The sequence below is a fragment of the Neocloeon triangulifer genome, unplaced genomic scaffold (assembly GCF_031216515.1).
Source record: "Neocloeon triangulifer isolate White Clay Creek 2 clone unplaced genomic scaffold, ASM3121651v1 ptg000001l, whole genome shotgun sequence".
Taxonomy (NCBI): Eukaryota; Metazoa; Arthropoda; class Insecta; order Ephemeroptera; family Baetidae; genus Neocloeon; species Neocloeon triangulifer.
Genome location: NW_026775544.1, coordinates 134,483 through 150,147, shown reverse-complemented (window position 1 = coordinate 150,147; position 15,665 = coordinate 134,483). Strand labels below are relative to the sequence as shown.

General features: G+C 37.7%; 1 protein-coding gene and 1 long non-coding RNA gene across 2 annotated transcripts in view; one reads left to right on the top strand and one right to left on the bottom strand.

The window, feature by feature from the left end:
* Nucleotides 1-209: 209 nt before the first annotated feature.
* On the bottom strand, nucleotides 210-8,730 carry LOC132197666 (bromodomain and WD repeat-containing protein 3). The gene is made up of 15 exons (XM_059621095.1): nucleotides 8,568-8,730; nucleotides 8,420-8,478; nucleotides 8,308-8,337; nucleotides 8,083-8,142; nucleotides 6,936-7,579; nucleotides 6,589-6,815; nucleotides 5,234-6,521; nucleotides 4,225-5,164; nucleotides 3,660-4,151; nucleotides 3,433-3,602; nucleotides 3,143-3,377; nucleotides 2,850-3,081; nucleotides 2,677-2,790; nucleotides 1,181-2,624; nucleotides 210-1,111 (listed from the first exon to the last, which is right to left on the bottom strand). The coding sequence occupies exons 1-14, from the start codon at nucleotides 8,659-8,661 to the stop codon at nucleotides 2,011-2,013; spliced, it is 5,199 nt and encodes a 1,732-aa protein (XP_059477078.1). The 5' UTR covers nucleotides 8,662-8,730; the 3' UTR covers nucleotides 210-1,111; nucleotides 1,181-2,010.
* Nucleotides 8,731-15,017: 6,287 nt separating this feature from the next.
* LOC132198069 (uncharacterized) overlaps nucleotides 15,018-15,665 on the top strand; it is a 103,490-nt gene continuing 102,842 nt past the window's right edge. The window contains exon 1 of the long non-coding RNA XR_009441956.1: nucleotides 15,018-15,175. This is a non-coding gene — a long non-coding RNA (uncharacterized LOC132198069). The remainder of the gene's footprint in view (nucleotides 15,176-15,665) is intronic.

Here is a 15,665-nt window from a genome sequence, read left to right as displayed (position 1 = left end):
AATTAGGTTATGCAATTATTATCTCTACAGAAATGCTTATTAGCACGTTAACGTTACCTATATACTTTTGCACTTGAGCAACGCGTTCACCATTGTCAGTATTGTTACGAGCAATACGAGCAGTAGCGTTAAAGAGGACTGAGAGATGACGAGTCTCTCCTGTGGGGAAACGTAGAACTGCTTTTAGCTTTGAGACATAATGTTATTAAAAAAAAAAAAAAAATACTTTAGTCCCCCTGATACATTTACATTTATTTTTCATCTGTTATTTTCATCTCTGCAACAGGTAAAAATTCTCAATATACACTTTAAAATATAATTATATGATTATGCATCATCCAATTTGAACATCGATCAACAACTAAAACTACAGGTTGATAAATTCCACTCTCTATCATCAACATCGAGTTACAATCAAAGACACGTTGAGAGCTTCAAGACGGGCGGCTGGCCGCGCTGCCTTGAATCCAGCCAAACATATGAGATCGATCCACTCGTGTGAATGTGTGCGAAACATAATTCATATTCCCTATAATATCTATCTAAGAATAATAAAATTTCTTTTGTTTGAAAAATTGACACTCAAGGAGATGAAGTAACACAATTATATTACTTTTGAGATGCATTCATGAAGAGATCGGGCCTTACCTTCGTTGAAAAAAATTATGGCTCTACCGTTTTGTTTACGGTTTCATGAGAAAGAAAATTTTTACTTACGTTTAATTGTTTTTAATAAAAAAAATTCAATGAGGAAAAGCTCGATCTCTTTTCATTTACATAAAAACTCATTGTTTAATATTTTACCAAAGCTTTTCTGTGCTTTTCAATAAAATCCTCTGCATTCTCAGCACACGCTGGAAGAACAACTAAAAGTATGTCTGTTACCCTATCTTTAGTACCTATAGCAGTAGGCCCAGGTCAAACCTTAAATTATTATTAATAATTTTTTAAAAATAACTCCACCATTATTTTATAGAATTTCTTGTTTTGGTTTTCGAGAAATTCTGGGAAGTAGAACTCTGGGGTCAACTCTTTCACATCGTTGGGATTGTCCATGAGAAGTTTCCACGTTTACGGAATTGAGTGAAACTGCCGGTCTGCAACGTCAAACCTAACAAATGGGGCAGAATATAAAACAATTCTCTCTATTTGTGGAGACAGTAGATATTATTTTGCGTACCTGCCACTCTGCAGCTCAATATAATTGAACAGGCACGCACTTATGCAAGGTTGGATTCAGCTTCAGCAGCTTTTTCTGGAAACATGTTTGCCTGTAAAATAAACGCAAATTTAAGTTTATTTAGCAACTCCATGATTTTATTTATTATCTCTAAACAGTTTTTATGTCTAGCTTGACTAATTTCCTGTCAATTAAGAAAGGAACAAAAGTTTATGAGTTAATTTGATTTCAATCTTTGTCGAAGTTTATCTAGCATCAGGCTTGCTGATTTTGTCAAGTTTTGTGAATATGAATACATTTTGTTTTCAGCCCATTTTAGTTCTAATTGTAATGGGTCAAAGGTAAATGAAACAGTTAATATAGAAATGTACGCATTGATTTATTTTTGTACGATGCACTGCAAAAATGAAGCAATACTGACTGCTATGTTTCAGAGATCAGAAACATGTAAGAAAATGTTAATTATGTTGGCTCAGTCTTGCTTTTATTTGATGTTGGGAATTAACTTGAGATTTTATCTGGCAAGGCAGTACCAAATTCAGGAAAATAAATACCAGAAATGATTTGAGAGTCCAGTCAACTCTTGGAGCGTATCATATCGCATTAACAGAATAACTTTTTACAACAATCTTATCAGATTCATTTTTTAAATTAAAAACTCATTTGAATAAGGGGCGATCACATAGTGGCAGTGAGTCGTATCTCTATTTGAGGACATTTTCCAAACTCTCATCTCCACGCTACCTTATCAAAAATATTACAAACTAATACAATCTGCGCTGAGCAGGAATGATTTACTAGAATTACATAATTTGGAAGTTCAGCTAGTGTCAGTCAAAAACACTTCGCCCTTTTTCTGTTAGTTTCCTGATCCTTCCTCGGCTGCTGACACTGACAGCAGGCTGCTCATTTTCATCGTCTTCTTCTTCCTCTCCACCACTGTCAGAGGGGATGCAAATTCTATTCTTGGTGCGAGATGACTTCCTAACTTGGACCTCCTCTTCACTGAATTCTTGATATGAAACAACCTTGAGTTGACGGCGATTTCTACCACTTGAAGGCTTTTTGATTGGTACACTTCGTTTTGGTCTCTTTTGTGGTTCGATGGTGCTACCTGAATCATCACTCTCTGTTTTCGGAACTTTCCTTTTAGTAGCAGCTCTTGCAGGTCTCTTTGATCTCATTTTGGTGCCATAATCTTCATCATCCGAATGATCATCAGAATCAATTTCTTCCTCAGAGACATCTTCGTCTGCAGATTCCTCTTCATTTACATCATCAGGGGCCACATTTGCAGACTCTGGTTGGCTTTCCCCAGGCGAACTGCCTCCAACATCAACTTCATCTTCGTCGTCACTCGAAGAACTTTTGATTTGGGCAACTTTTGTTTTTGATGGACCAGCACGCTTTGAGGACCCGTTAATCAATTTTGAGGATGCCAGGCCTAAGAAAATTAGACAGTTAGCGAGTGATCACTTTTGGAAATAAAAATTTACTTCTTAAAGATGTGCTACTGGAAGGGTCAGGAGACACTACAGGCATTTTGTTTCTGCTCACTTTGCTGGCCACACTTCCCTCAGAGTCACTCGAGATTTTTAGCCGTCTTGTCACTAGTTATATTTTACAGAGTTTAATTAATTTCATTAATAAAATTTTATGTAAATTTCACCTCCATTCAGGTGTGCAGATCTGGCTGCTCTAGTATTGGCCATGGAACTATTTGATGAGGTAGAACCTGACTTCTTGACAGCACTATTTTTAGCAACTGCAGATCTAGTTGGTCTTTTGGATAAGCCATTAGCCGTTCTGACAGATTTTCTCTGCTGTGCCCTCCATTCATTGAGTATAGGATGAAAACCACTTTCAAAAAAGTTGGACAGACGCACAGTCATAGAGTAAACCTAATGAATGAAATTCAAATGAATAAAATTTTGCTAAATAAAGTACTTAAAAAACAATTACCATTGATTTTCTGTTAGTGTTGTAATTTTTAGAGTTGGTAAATATCATCCTCATATCCTTTCCAAACTCAGCCGGATCATTGTACTCTCCAGCTTCCATTTGCTCTCTTACAGTTGAAAGGTCCATTGGCGTTGTGACCACTTGCAAATAGTCACTGAATTCAGTCAAGTCTACCGGCTCTTTGAAAGGACCTGCATCTTTATTATTCATAACGTTATGCAGTAAGTCGGAGCACCTACAAATACAGTTGAGTAACAGCAATTGAGCAATTTAGGAAAAAGATAAATTACTTCTCTTTCCATTCATCAGGGTCAGCTTCAGCTTTTTGCGGAGTTCTTTTCCTTGAGCTTTTCCTGAACGACCTTTTATTTCTATCATCCACATTTTGCTGGTCCTCTTCCTCACCCTCAGAGCTCTCGGATTTGTAGTTTTCTACCACCTTGTGATACTCGGCAACAATCTACACAAATCAAATAATGAAAAGTTTTCTTTCATCTTTATAAATATTAGAACTTACATCAATTTCAGTGTCTTGTTTAATTAGAGTAAGGCACAGTTCTGTCACTACATTAGCTTGCTTGACAATCTGACTTTTTCTCTGATTGAAAGTTTCTGCATTGCTGGCGATGTAACGAACGTCAAACTGAAGAGCTTGAATGCTCCGGTAAAAACGGTTCTCAAGTCTTGTTTTTACTGTGGTTAAGTCAACAGGGTATGCAATAACAAGTGCATAGGAGGGATAAAGACTCAAGTCCACAGGAGCACAGAATGGTTCTGCTACGGAGAGATCCATGATGCGGTCGATGCCTTCCAAAAGTCTTTGGCATTCAATATCTCTATCTCCACTAGGAGGCCAGGACAAAGGATCAACCGACTTGAACAACGAAGCCTGAATTTCCTCTGGAAGTACATCTATAGATCCACCTTTTTCCATTGGAAGTCTGTTGGGATCAATGACTTCCAAGTCCCATGGACTCATTCGTTCAAACTCTCCGTTGTCCCAGCGGACCTTGGGTAAAAATAAATTAGATATGGGCGGGCTATATAGGGAAGAATCAACGGACTAATCTGTTTAGGCATACCTGGAAGCACTGAAAAGGAGAATCGGGAAAGTCGAGATCTGCAGGGTTTTGCGCTTCAATTGTTCCAATCCACCAAGAGTCATCAATCAAACTGCGGAACGTCTCACCAACCTTCCAGTTATTTTCCATGGCTGCATCATAATACTGGCGTAGGACCAAGAAATCAATGACATCAGGGATGTCGTGGTATTTAATGTTGAAATATGACGTAAATGCACCAGTTTCAGCATCCATGATGGCCAGTCTTAAGCAGCACAGACGTGGAGGTTTGATTTCATACTTGATTCCTACAACTTTCACATACTCCACCTCTCGGAGCTCCTTCTTCAACCAAGGTTCGCATTTGACTCCAGGGTCATAGAATTTCTTGTTTCTGACAGCATTTAGATACTGTTGGTGGCCCTGCCGAAAGTAAACCACTTCGTCACCAATTTGAGGATAGTAAGGGGCCTTTCGAGGCATGACTTCAGCCAGCCAATCGGAGGGTTTGAACTGTTCAGGCACTTCCTTTATATTGCTTGCCAACAACTTTGCAGTGGCAGGATTTCGCACTGTCCGGGGAGGAGAGGTGTCCTCGTGGCGAATGGTCTTTTTAGGAGCTTGACGCAATCTGGAGTCTCTTTTCGATTGGCTTGGACCAGGCTCAGGGGATTCTGCTGTTTCGGAATGCTGTTCCTCCTCATCAGTGTCATCGTCCTCATTTTCTTGTGAACTCCTTCTTAATACCACAGCACGTCTCCGGCTTCTTTTGGGTGGCTGGAGTGTGGCCTGACGGTCAGAGCTCTTCTCAGCCACCCAATCAGAGTAATCACTGCTGTCTGAGGATTTATTCAAACTTTCTGACGAGCTGTCTGAAGATGAGTCATCAGAACTGCTGCTAGAGGTAGCCGAGATATTAGAAGGGTCCACAAAATCATCTCCCAGTCTAGAGGTTCTTGTTCTGGAAAAAGTTAAGTGTAAATATCTTCTCTTCTTTTACATATTTAAATTTATTTTTTAATATTAATACCTGTACGAGTGGTTGTTTGAATTTGCCCCATTTTCTAGGACTCTGTTTCGCAAGTTGTTGGGCTGTTTTCTTGGCGACTTGTTACTTTTAGGCAGCTGGGGTGAAATTGTTTTCTCTTTTAATGGTTGCTTCCTTCTTTCTCTCTCAAACTCTTCAATTTCCATATCTCCTAAGGCACTGCTTCTTTTGAAAATAGCTTTCTCTTCATGTTGGTTGGGGAGTTTCACCAGATCGTTTTTAAGCCACACAGAGCACCCGTTGCCGTGCTGCCAATTACTGCTGGACTGTCGCACACCCTCATTTTCACCACTTCTCCTCACACCCGCATTTCCAGATATTCTGTTTGGCTGTTGAGGTGGAGATCTTGCATATGCATGGTCATTGTTTGAAGGGCCGCCGTGATGTCTGGCCGCTAATTCTTCAATCATTTCATCGATGTTCGACCGAGCTGCTTGTTGGTCTTGCACTTCCTGATCTCCATCTGCATTAACAACCAAGTTAGGAATCAATTGTTCATCTTTTTGTTTGCCTCTTCCAGGGACAAGTCGCTGTAACACAGGTTGGTAAGGATTTCCATCCAGGTCAACCAAGAAAGGGGGAGGCATTAGGTGAGGAGCCATTTGAGTTTGCTCATCCAGCACCCAATGATTAGTATCTCTAATCAAAGGACGGTAGTCAGTGTGAAAAAACATGTCTTTAGGTAGCTTTTTGTAATTTTCATTTTGGCTAAGGCTAAAAATCAGCATGTGACCATGCGAGTCTGTGGCTGCAGCCATGGAGCCATCTGGAGACCACTTTGCATCATAAATAGCACCAAAGCCTTGGCCTTCAATGGTATTTTGGAAAGATTTCAATAGAGTGCCTTTAGGAATGTCCCAAATCATGATTTGGCCGTCATGGCCAGCACTTAGCATGATATTTTGGCAAACGGGATGGCGTTCCAGAACAAAAAATTCTTCTTTGTGTCCCTTGAGGCAGTGAACAAGTTGTCCATTGTGGGAGTTCCACACTCGCAGTACGTGGTCATTCACAGCAGTCACCACGTACTGGTCATTCATAGCCCAGGCAACCATAGAAACTTTCAGTTTTAACTTGGCTTCCTCTTCAGAAGGCTCCATGAGGCGTTTCTGCATGTCAAGAACTCGGTAGTGCCAATCTCTAGCTTCGTACCACCACACAAGAGCTGTTCCATCCTTGGATCCAGAAACAAAGCGCAAACCAGACGATGCCCATTGGATACTATCTACTCGATCAGTGTGCACTTCTTTCTCAAATATCCTCGTCGGACCTGGATTAAGGATGTATGAATTACATCTTTTTGTCAACTGATAGCAAATTATTGAGCAGAAATTTACCTTCTTCTCCAACCATATGGTAAACTCGGACATGGTGGTCGGCACTTGCAGCAGCTAGAAACACCCCACCATGACTGAATGAGGCACAGATAATTTGAGCTTGACCGGGACGCATTCTCTCGTGATATTGTATTGGCTTCGGATTGAACTTTACATTTTTCCCAAGTCTGTCATAAGCGTAAGTCCAAAAGGCCACTGAACCATCAGCACTAGTTGAAACTAAGTACCTAAAATGTAATGAAAAATTTTATCAGGTGCCTAATAGTGGTTTGTATGTCTACAAATAGAAAACAGAATATTTAATTACATTAACTGAGGTATTAATTATTTTTTTAACTTAAGTTCACCTGAAAGTGCCCGTATCTGGATATGGACACCATCTGACTGAGGTGATTGTCCCCGAATGGGCAGACAAGACAGCAACTGGGGCTGTGGTTTGTAAGCACCATACTCGAACAATTTTGTCTAGACTCCCTGCGGCCAACAGGGTGTTTTCTTGGTTGATGTCTATGTCTGTGATTTCCATGGACGCGCCTCTGAGGGTTGCCATCAGCCGCCCTGAATGTACGTCCCAGATTTTGACCAATAGGTCATCAGCTCCAGTGATGATGTATTTTCCAATGCGGTCAAAGAGAACGCAATAGACGGCTGAGAGGTGGCCAAGTGTTCGGCAGTTAAGTTGCAGTCTTGAGTAAAGCTCTTTTCGCTGGATGTTTGATTTGAGCATCTGTGAGCAGTTTTCCCTGCCCAACAATAGATTGACAGCATTGTGTGTATCTGGGCTAGGCTTCTGGAATGAATGGGAGTAGAGGTAGAGACGAGATCGGCGCTCGGAGTTTGTGTTGATGGGCTGGAGGAGAGAATCCTTTCCTCGCCCGCGAATGAGACCATCATCTTTGACTAAATCTTTGGGTTTGCTGGATAAAAGTGGTCCTAAGCGCTGGCAAACGTTGAGCAAGTGGCCATGACCCAAGTGCGTATATTTGGCTGCCTGTGAATTAATAAGGGTAGAAATTTAATATTGAATGGTTAGATTTACAAAATATAACTGATTTTTTTTCTTCAAATTTTGAATTACAAAATAAATGATGTAGCAAAAACGTTTATTTTTAATTATGAGTCCTACTCTTTGATAAACTTTTAAAGAATAATGAGCAGAGTGCGCGTGTTTTGTGATAGCTACGCCAGCAAATAGCGTCTCATGCAACGGCTGGGAACAAGAACCCGAGCCAGCGATTGGCTATGTGTGACGTAGTCACAACGATAGATGTATCCAAGGCCAACTAGGGATACTGTTGGCAAGGGTGGGAGATAAGTTTTTCATTTTTCTCAGGCCAAGGCCCAAATGGGCCCTAATTAAAATAATTTTGGGCCGTTTTTCAGGAAAAATCAAATTCTCTTGCTATTTTGACAGATGTGATACAAATTTGATTTTTTTTTAATTTAATTTTTCGGGCCGATTTTTCGGGCCGAATTTGGTCGATTTTGACTTACAAGTTCTTCAAAAGATTGCTGGTGTTCATTTCCTTCCCAGTCAAGTCTTCGTGGTAGAATCTGCAATAAACAAATTAAAACGGACTTTCAGGTCACCGTGTTATGAAAACGTAAGCGAAAAGTTAGGAACTGCAAGAGTCAAGGACTTATTTTGACAACGAACAGCACGTGGAGAACACGAGGAGAACGGAGACTACAAATTATTGCCATAAATTGAACACTCACCTTCTTTCTCTCCAACTCGCTTTTCAGAGCCTGCAAGGCAAACAAAATTGTTATTTTTTCCAGGTAGCTTTCCACAATTTTTCTGCATAGAACCAAAATAAAAGAAAAATACCTCGCCAATGTCACTGCAGGGACCGTCGCACAAAAATTTTGCGATCAAAAAGTGCAGCTCTGCAACAAAGCACCAAACGGTGGTTACGAATGTCGGTTTGAGACTCGCATTTTGACGGAATGCGACGGATGGCAGCTTATTTTCTTACCTGCCGAGGATGATGAGACCTGAGTTGAATTTTCACGATCCATTCGAGCTATTGCACTTGTGTGAGGATCACGAAAATCGGCGAATTCTCCCATTTTCTAATCATTGCTGGGTTACGTCCATTTTTAAGAGTTGAGTTTTGCTTTTCTTTTTGTGGCCGGCGCATAACACGCAGGCCCTCGTACTTGCTCCGCGCCAGGAAGTAGTTCTCATACTCCCTCTGTGCTTGTTTTGATTTCACTCCTTGTCACGCAATTATATTTTGCAGAAACTTTTAATTTAACGAAATTATTTTATAAGAAGCAGAAAATAATAAATTATTTGGACTTAAGCATATTTTAGACCATTCGCGCAAGTATACAGTACGAAAAATCCACTCACGCAGATTAAATGGCGCCAAGAATATTAAAAGTTTAAATCTTAGAATGGCTCTGAAAGACATGACTCGGTGCTGTTATCGCGGCACCAAATAAATAAGCAACGTGCGGTGCTAAAAAGATCGTGAAATTTTTAAGACGTGAACAAAACTTGATTTTAATAATTTTAAATATGCTTGAAAAATAAAACAAATTAAACACAATAATTATAAATTATTAATCAATGATAATTAAGTTATTTATGTATTAATTTATGATATCATTTTTTGCAATTTATCTAACAATTTCCCCGCTCGTGTTTAAAAAGTAGTATATTAGTAACTAATAGTTAATTAAATCTAGCAAAAAAATGCCATAATAGTCACAGTAATAAATTGCTTCCATTTTATTTATTTATTTATATTCAATATTCTCCATTCTATATACAGTCATGAATACACAGCAAAAAAAAAACTATATGTATAAATTACCGAAAATTACAGAAAAAGCTGAAAATACTTATAATTAAAGCCTTTGATGCATGATGCATCATGTTTCAGATTTTTGTAACAATTATAATGGCCCGGTATATAACATTATTTGATTATACTTTGATTTTACAAAGCAAGATGTATAGCACACATTTCACTTCACACTGATTAAATAATGTTAGGCACTAGTGTCCGTATTCAGGAGTGTTTTATGTGTATCATATAGCACTTTTGAAAAGCATTCTGGAGCTTGCAAGATGTGATAAGATTTAAAGGACCCACCAGCTATTAATAGACGCATAATTATCTGTATATAGCCATTAATATCGCAGCTTACGCTATTATTATCTCTGATGTAATGGACAGCTCATTACAAAAAAAGGTATTTAATTTGTGTCAAAATATAAATATGATAAAATTATAAAATTATTCTTCTCGTGTTGAGCAGGGTGCACTTTGCACCCAAGTTGCGTATGCAAAAGCGTTTAATATACAAAATTAATTTAATTATAAAATTATTCTTATTGATCTTATTTCATCAAAGCAAAACATCATCAAATTCATTTGAAGTATGTATAGAATTAATAGCAAATATTAAAATTTACATAAATGTTTGTTGATATGGAGAAAATATCGCATTCAAATTTGTTTTGTATCCATTTAGTAGCTAATAAGAAGAATATAGTATATTATAATTATGAATTAATAAAGAAAATTATTATTTTTTCATAAAAATTTTTGAACAATTAATTATTAAAAATTTCAATTTAATTTATATTAAGTACCTTATAAAAAATAAAAATGTCTCATTTTCTCAAATAATGATAATAATAATAATAGAAATGAAAGTCGAGGTCGGGCTTGTCGACAACGAGGACAAGCCCGACTTCTTCATTTCATCTCCTCGAGTGTCAACTTCTTCAAACAGTAAAAATAAAAAATAATAAATAAGGTTTCTTTTCTTATTCATATTTTTGATGTATTTAACTATTGAAGCTTTGTTTTAGAGATCACTCTTAACATACAAGTAACATAATATATGATAAACAAATTTTATTTAATTTTTTTTTTTTTTTTTTTTTTTTTTTTTAATTCATCTGGATAGGCTATGATCCTGCCAAGCTCCATTCGGTGTTTATCGGCTGGAAAGCCTACCAAATTAGGCAGGTGCCGCTTGAATTTATGAAATGCCCCAATTTGGTGCAGGAATTCCAACAACTGGAAGAAACGGCACAAACCTCTAGCAGGCAAGTTCGGCGCCTTGCGACACCTCCTGAATGTGAGTGACAATACAGAGCACTTTTTGACGCGCTAACAATGTCAAAAGCTTTGAAATGTGTAGTGTGTACCTTATGGTAGTAAGTCTAACACTCGCACCACTACGCCACTCATAAACTTCTAATTACCATCTTTTTCCTGGCGTATGTTATGTGTTTACTATTTTATATAGTTGCAGGAGCACGGAGTTAAATTGATGAGTAGATTTATTTTAAAATTAAAATTAAAGAATAGACAGAAATAGTTGAAGCAGTTGGCATTTTTGTCATGCGTATCTATCCTCTGTATCCAAAATATGCTTCATGTCACCACAAATCTATAAATGGCAGTCAAGTATCAAAATCCACTGCAGAGAGCCGCCCTGCATAATATGTGTGGAAACGATTACACGCTTTAGCCAATATTGCTCATTTTGGCTCTTTTCTTCGGTTCTGCATTTATAGCATTATATCAACCGCATTATTCTCCCTGCATCAAGTGCGGTTATGGAAATTCCCTCGATATATTGGCTGAATTAATTCCATATGCAGGAACTCACCCCTCAACTCCCACTGTTTCTATGTTTGAATGCAACTCGAAGAGTGAGAGGGCGTAATTGCAGTCATATAATATATGAGAGAACAATAAATTGCCTATATAGTCCCCTTTGTAACGTCCAGTCTCTTTTCGCTTTGCCGGCAAATGTGCAGCGGTATGATTCAACTTTGCCACCCCCTCGTAATGTATGAAAATACATACCACAGCTTTCAATGCTTCAAAATGTTTTCTAGATCTGTGAGTCTCATTCTAGCAGAGCAAATAATATACTGTATTTAAATGTTACATTTTGATCGATTTATTTTAAGAAGTACGATTTCAGTTAAAAATAAATTATTTTATTTATACTGCATAGCATTATTATTATTATTATTATTATTAAGTGACATTGATTATTTTCTTAAAAAAAAAAAAAAAAAAATAGAGATAACCAACATTTTAGCCAATAATCACTTAGTAACTGTTTAGTTGACTGTTTATTTCTGAATTGTTGGATAAGACTTGAACAGATCTTTATAGTTACGCATTGTGTATATTTATGTATCACCGGGCATTCCCTGCCCAAATACATCATCCATAAATACAAATTATAAATTACATTGGTTACAAAGAAAGAGAAAAATACATAAGAAAAAAAAACATACATCAAAACGTGCAAAAAGATAGAATAACATACAAAATAAACAGGGGACTGAAATTAATAATTGTTGGCATTAATATTTTTTGCCATCATTACTGACCTGTTCATGTCATCAGCACTTTATCACTATTTATTTTAAACTTGTCTTTGTTAGCTTAGACATAGCCTAGCTTGTACTATAATCCCGACGACCGGCCTCTTTTGGTTTGCATTTATATATATGCAACAAAAAACTTGCAAGTTTAGTGTGAGAATAAACGCAAACAAACGCAGCAGAAGTGCTCGGAGATTAAATGCTAGCGCGAGTTTACTCAAGGCTTGCTCATTGAAACAGTATGATCATAAGTCAAGTCGTTTTGACAGCTAAAATAGACAAGGGAATGCTGATTTTTAGCCGAAAGTACTTTTTCACCCGCGCCAATAGTGCCAGCAGAACCTTAATTAACATATAGCAGAATGCTGCAGCCACGGTGGAATATAAGCGCATCACTAACAAAGCACGAGACCAAATTCAGTGTTTGGACGCATAATGCAAACAGCTCCCACGGCACAGATATTTTAACTAAAACACACACGAGCTCACGTCTAATTCACCCTGCACTCTCGCTTCCTATATACCAAAGGGGTGCGAGAGGGCTAATAATAATTTTAATGATCAGAGGTGGGGAAAAAGTGTACACTCGAAACTCAACGACCATTTTATGCAAATCCGCTTGGATACTATTTGCATTTGACACTGCCAAAATTGGCAATTAGCGATGCAAAGTATCCCATTTGTTTGGTTTGTGTAAATATTAGGAGCCAAAAGTTTTCCAGCTAATAGTTTTTTTGCGAGTGCCTAATTTGAATTCTCAACCATTTTTTGCCTTTATTTTTAATTAGTGCTCTCTGGGTACTCAAAAGCGTTGGCTGTTGTTTGATAATTCTAAAAACTAATTTGATTGCAAAAATTCTGCACTCTTATAAAATGATTGCATGCATATAAACATATCGTGTTTCTTGTTTTATGGCGTTTGAGCTATATTTCATTAAAATGCTGAATTCTCAAGTGGCCAAGCGCTGCGCCCGTTAGGTCGCGAGAGACAGGAATCATAATTATTTCAGGCTCTCGAAAAGCCTTTTGATATGCGCCTTTGCAAAGAGTGAATTTTAAATTGAACGCCGCACTGCGCATCAGCAAAAGCAGAGGCCTCCCTTTGTTCTGCGTCAGCCTCGATGGAGGGCTCGTTGGTCGGGAGGGTCATTCAAACATTGCTTTTTAAACACACGCAATTATTTCATTTAAATTTTCCTTTTGTCTTTCAAAAAGCGCCGACTGTGAGATAACCATATAATATGAGAGACCGAGAGAGAGGCATCATCATTTGGTTATTGGTTATGGTTTTCCCTGCAGCGAGAGGAGAGTTGGCTGCCAGCATGCAACTTTCGTTTTTGATATGAAAAGAGTCTACAGAGCACCCTGTTTAACTGATTAATTTTTTCGCTGTATAATGAAAATAAAATTAATATTTAATCGTGTCTATAGTTTCCATGTTTAGTTATTTGGTTTGAAATAATCAAACCGGGAAAATAACGGAAAATAGCTTCACTTTTAAAAGCCCAACTTGTTTTATGGGTGTTTAAATGAATTTGTGCCAAAGCACCAGAATTAGAGATTTGACCTCCCTCTTGTATAAGTGGATTTATTGTCAACATATATTACTTATACTACTACTTATAATACTTATATTGATATCAACAGTGAACAGGCAGATGAGTTTGCCTAAGCCCATACAAAAATGTGCAGAGTAAAAAAACTCTGGATTTTACGAATATGTTGTAAATTGCAATATTCAGAATTTCTGGGGTGATCCTGAGTATATTTAACAATAATTTTGTCTTCTAAATTTTCAATCTTTAATAAATTCAAATTTATTTATTAGCAATTTTTTTCTCACTTCTCATTTCCCTCCTCTTTTTGTTCTCTGCTGCAGAACTCGCAAGGCTCACCTCAAAAAACTTGCAAAATCCCAAAACGGTTCATTTAAAATTGATGAGCGCATCACTAATTCTATGAAAGCGGGCCAGTGCGAGGGGTAAAACGACCTATAACTCTTCCCAATTCTCCTCCAATAACTTTTTCGTTTTTATGGCACTCGCAATGCGGGAGAGGAACACAGGCGAGAGACGATAAAAAAGAAGTTGAATAATTGATGCAAACAGAAAAGACTAGCTTTTGAAAACGAATTGCTATTTTCTGCGAGTGCAGAATTCCTATTAAAGAAGTTGAGCAAAATAATTTTTTTTTATTATTATTCGATCTTGTAATAATAATAATAATAAAAAAAATCCTCAGGTTATTAATACCTACAGAATAGATTAAAAAAAATTATTTTGTTTATCAAATGTACGACTGCATGCCCACTCAACCAGACGTCACTACATAGTCCAACTAAAAGGCATTCCTTTTTCACTTTCAATGTTTTTATGATTAGCGTTATCGCGCAGTGCGCGCGAGCGGCGCGAGATGTAATGAATCTCCTGAAAACTTCAAGCTGCTGGATAAGAGCTTATTTTTATTTCCCAACTTCTACGCACCTTTTATTCCTTACTTGCACCCTAAAACACTTTTTATAGATGAAAATAAGAGATCTCTTCAGTAAAATAATCATTATACTGAAGAGTATGCTTTTAGGCAAATGCACTTGGAGTAAAATTTTGCTTCAATTTTATATATACTTTCAGAGAAAAAAATCTCTTTCTTTTGTTAATGCGTGAGGCAATTACCACTTTTGAGTTGCGTAACAAGTAACAAGTAATACGCAAAGTTTCACAGCCTCCCAGCGTTTTGAATTCAATTCGATAACATTAGCAGGCGCTTTATTTGTTCCTCAAAATAAATCGAAATAAATTATGTAACGAGTGTTCGCACGACAAGGAAAATTGCTTGCAAATAATATGCTGCTTCCACCTGGAGCTCTCTACGTTCAGTTCGTTCTGAAAATTTGGGCTCGCTCTACCTGCTAAAGGCCCGCCCGTTGACCCGATGACCTCTGACCTACCGCGGTGCGTGGCCTGTACAAAAGATGGCACTCGGAGCGGCGGTGGTCCAGGCAGGGGTGTGCGGCGCGGCGATGCTCCTGGCACGGCTCAGTGTTCGGTGCCGCTTTGTCACGACAGCAGCCCCTCTTGCAACTCGGCGAGATTGCTCAGTGCCGCCCTCGTTGCCGCCTCTGCCGCTTCATCTGTATTTGGTTTTGCACCTGCAAGTGGACAGACAGTTTAGTGCAGTGCAACCCGGCGTTAAATCGTCCTTGCGCCTGAAAAGGTAAGAGGAATTTGCAACATATTATAATTAGCCTTTGATATACACGGTCCTATATTAAATTTAATACCTCATCTTTCCGTGTAACTTTCCCTGTGCAAATTTGCGGAAAACGCCTGGGGATATTAAGGCTCTGGTAAAAAATACATAGGGGGTTAATTATTCACCGCTTCAACACCAACAATTAAAAAAAAGTGAAGAAAATTTAAAGAAGAAAAAGTTTTATATACAGTGTATAAACAAATTTAATTTTATTTGCTAACAAAATTTAATTATAATAGTTTTTATAATTACATAATTCACCATAATACTTTGGTTCTGATCTGGATTTTGTTAATAATGCATCAATGTTGCCGTGACCATTGCAAAAAAAAGTTAACAAAACAGGTTGTTGCTTGGCCATTGCACAGCTTTTTGCATTTAGTATCAAAGTTATTTTAATTTTAATGTTATTTGCAGTTATCTCAGGAGACAAATTATTAAATTCTCGCTG

What these genes read in the sequence shown, in the direction of transcription:
- LOC132197666 (XM_059621095.1), bottom strand. Translation starts at nt 8,661, where the DNA reads ATGGGAGAATTCGCCGATTTTCGTGATCCTCACACAAGTGCAATAGCT. An exon ending in CTCCTTTTCAGTGCTTCCAG is followed by an intron (nt 4,152 to 4,224) that starts GTATGCCTAAAC and finishes TTTTTACCCAAG; the next exon opens with GTCCGCTGGGACAACGGAGA. An exon ending in ACACTAACAGAAAATCAATG is followed by an intron (nt 3,082 to 3,142) that starts GTAATTGTTTTT and finishes TTCATTCATTAG; the next exon opens with GTTTACTCTATGACTGTGCG.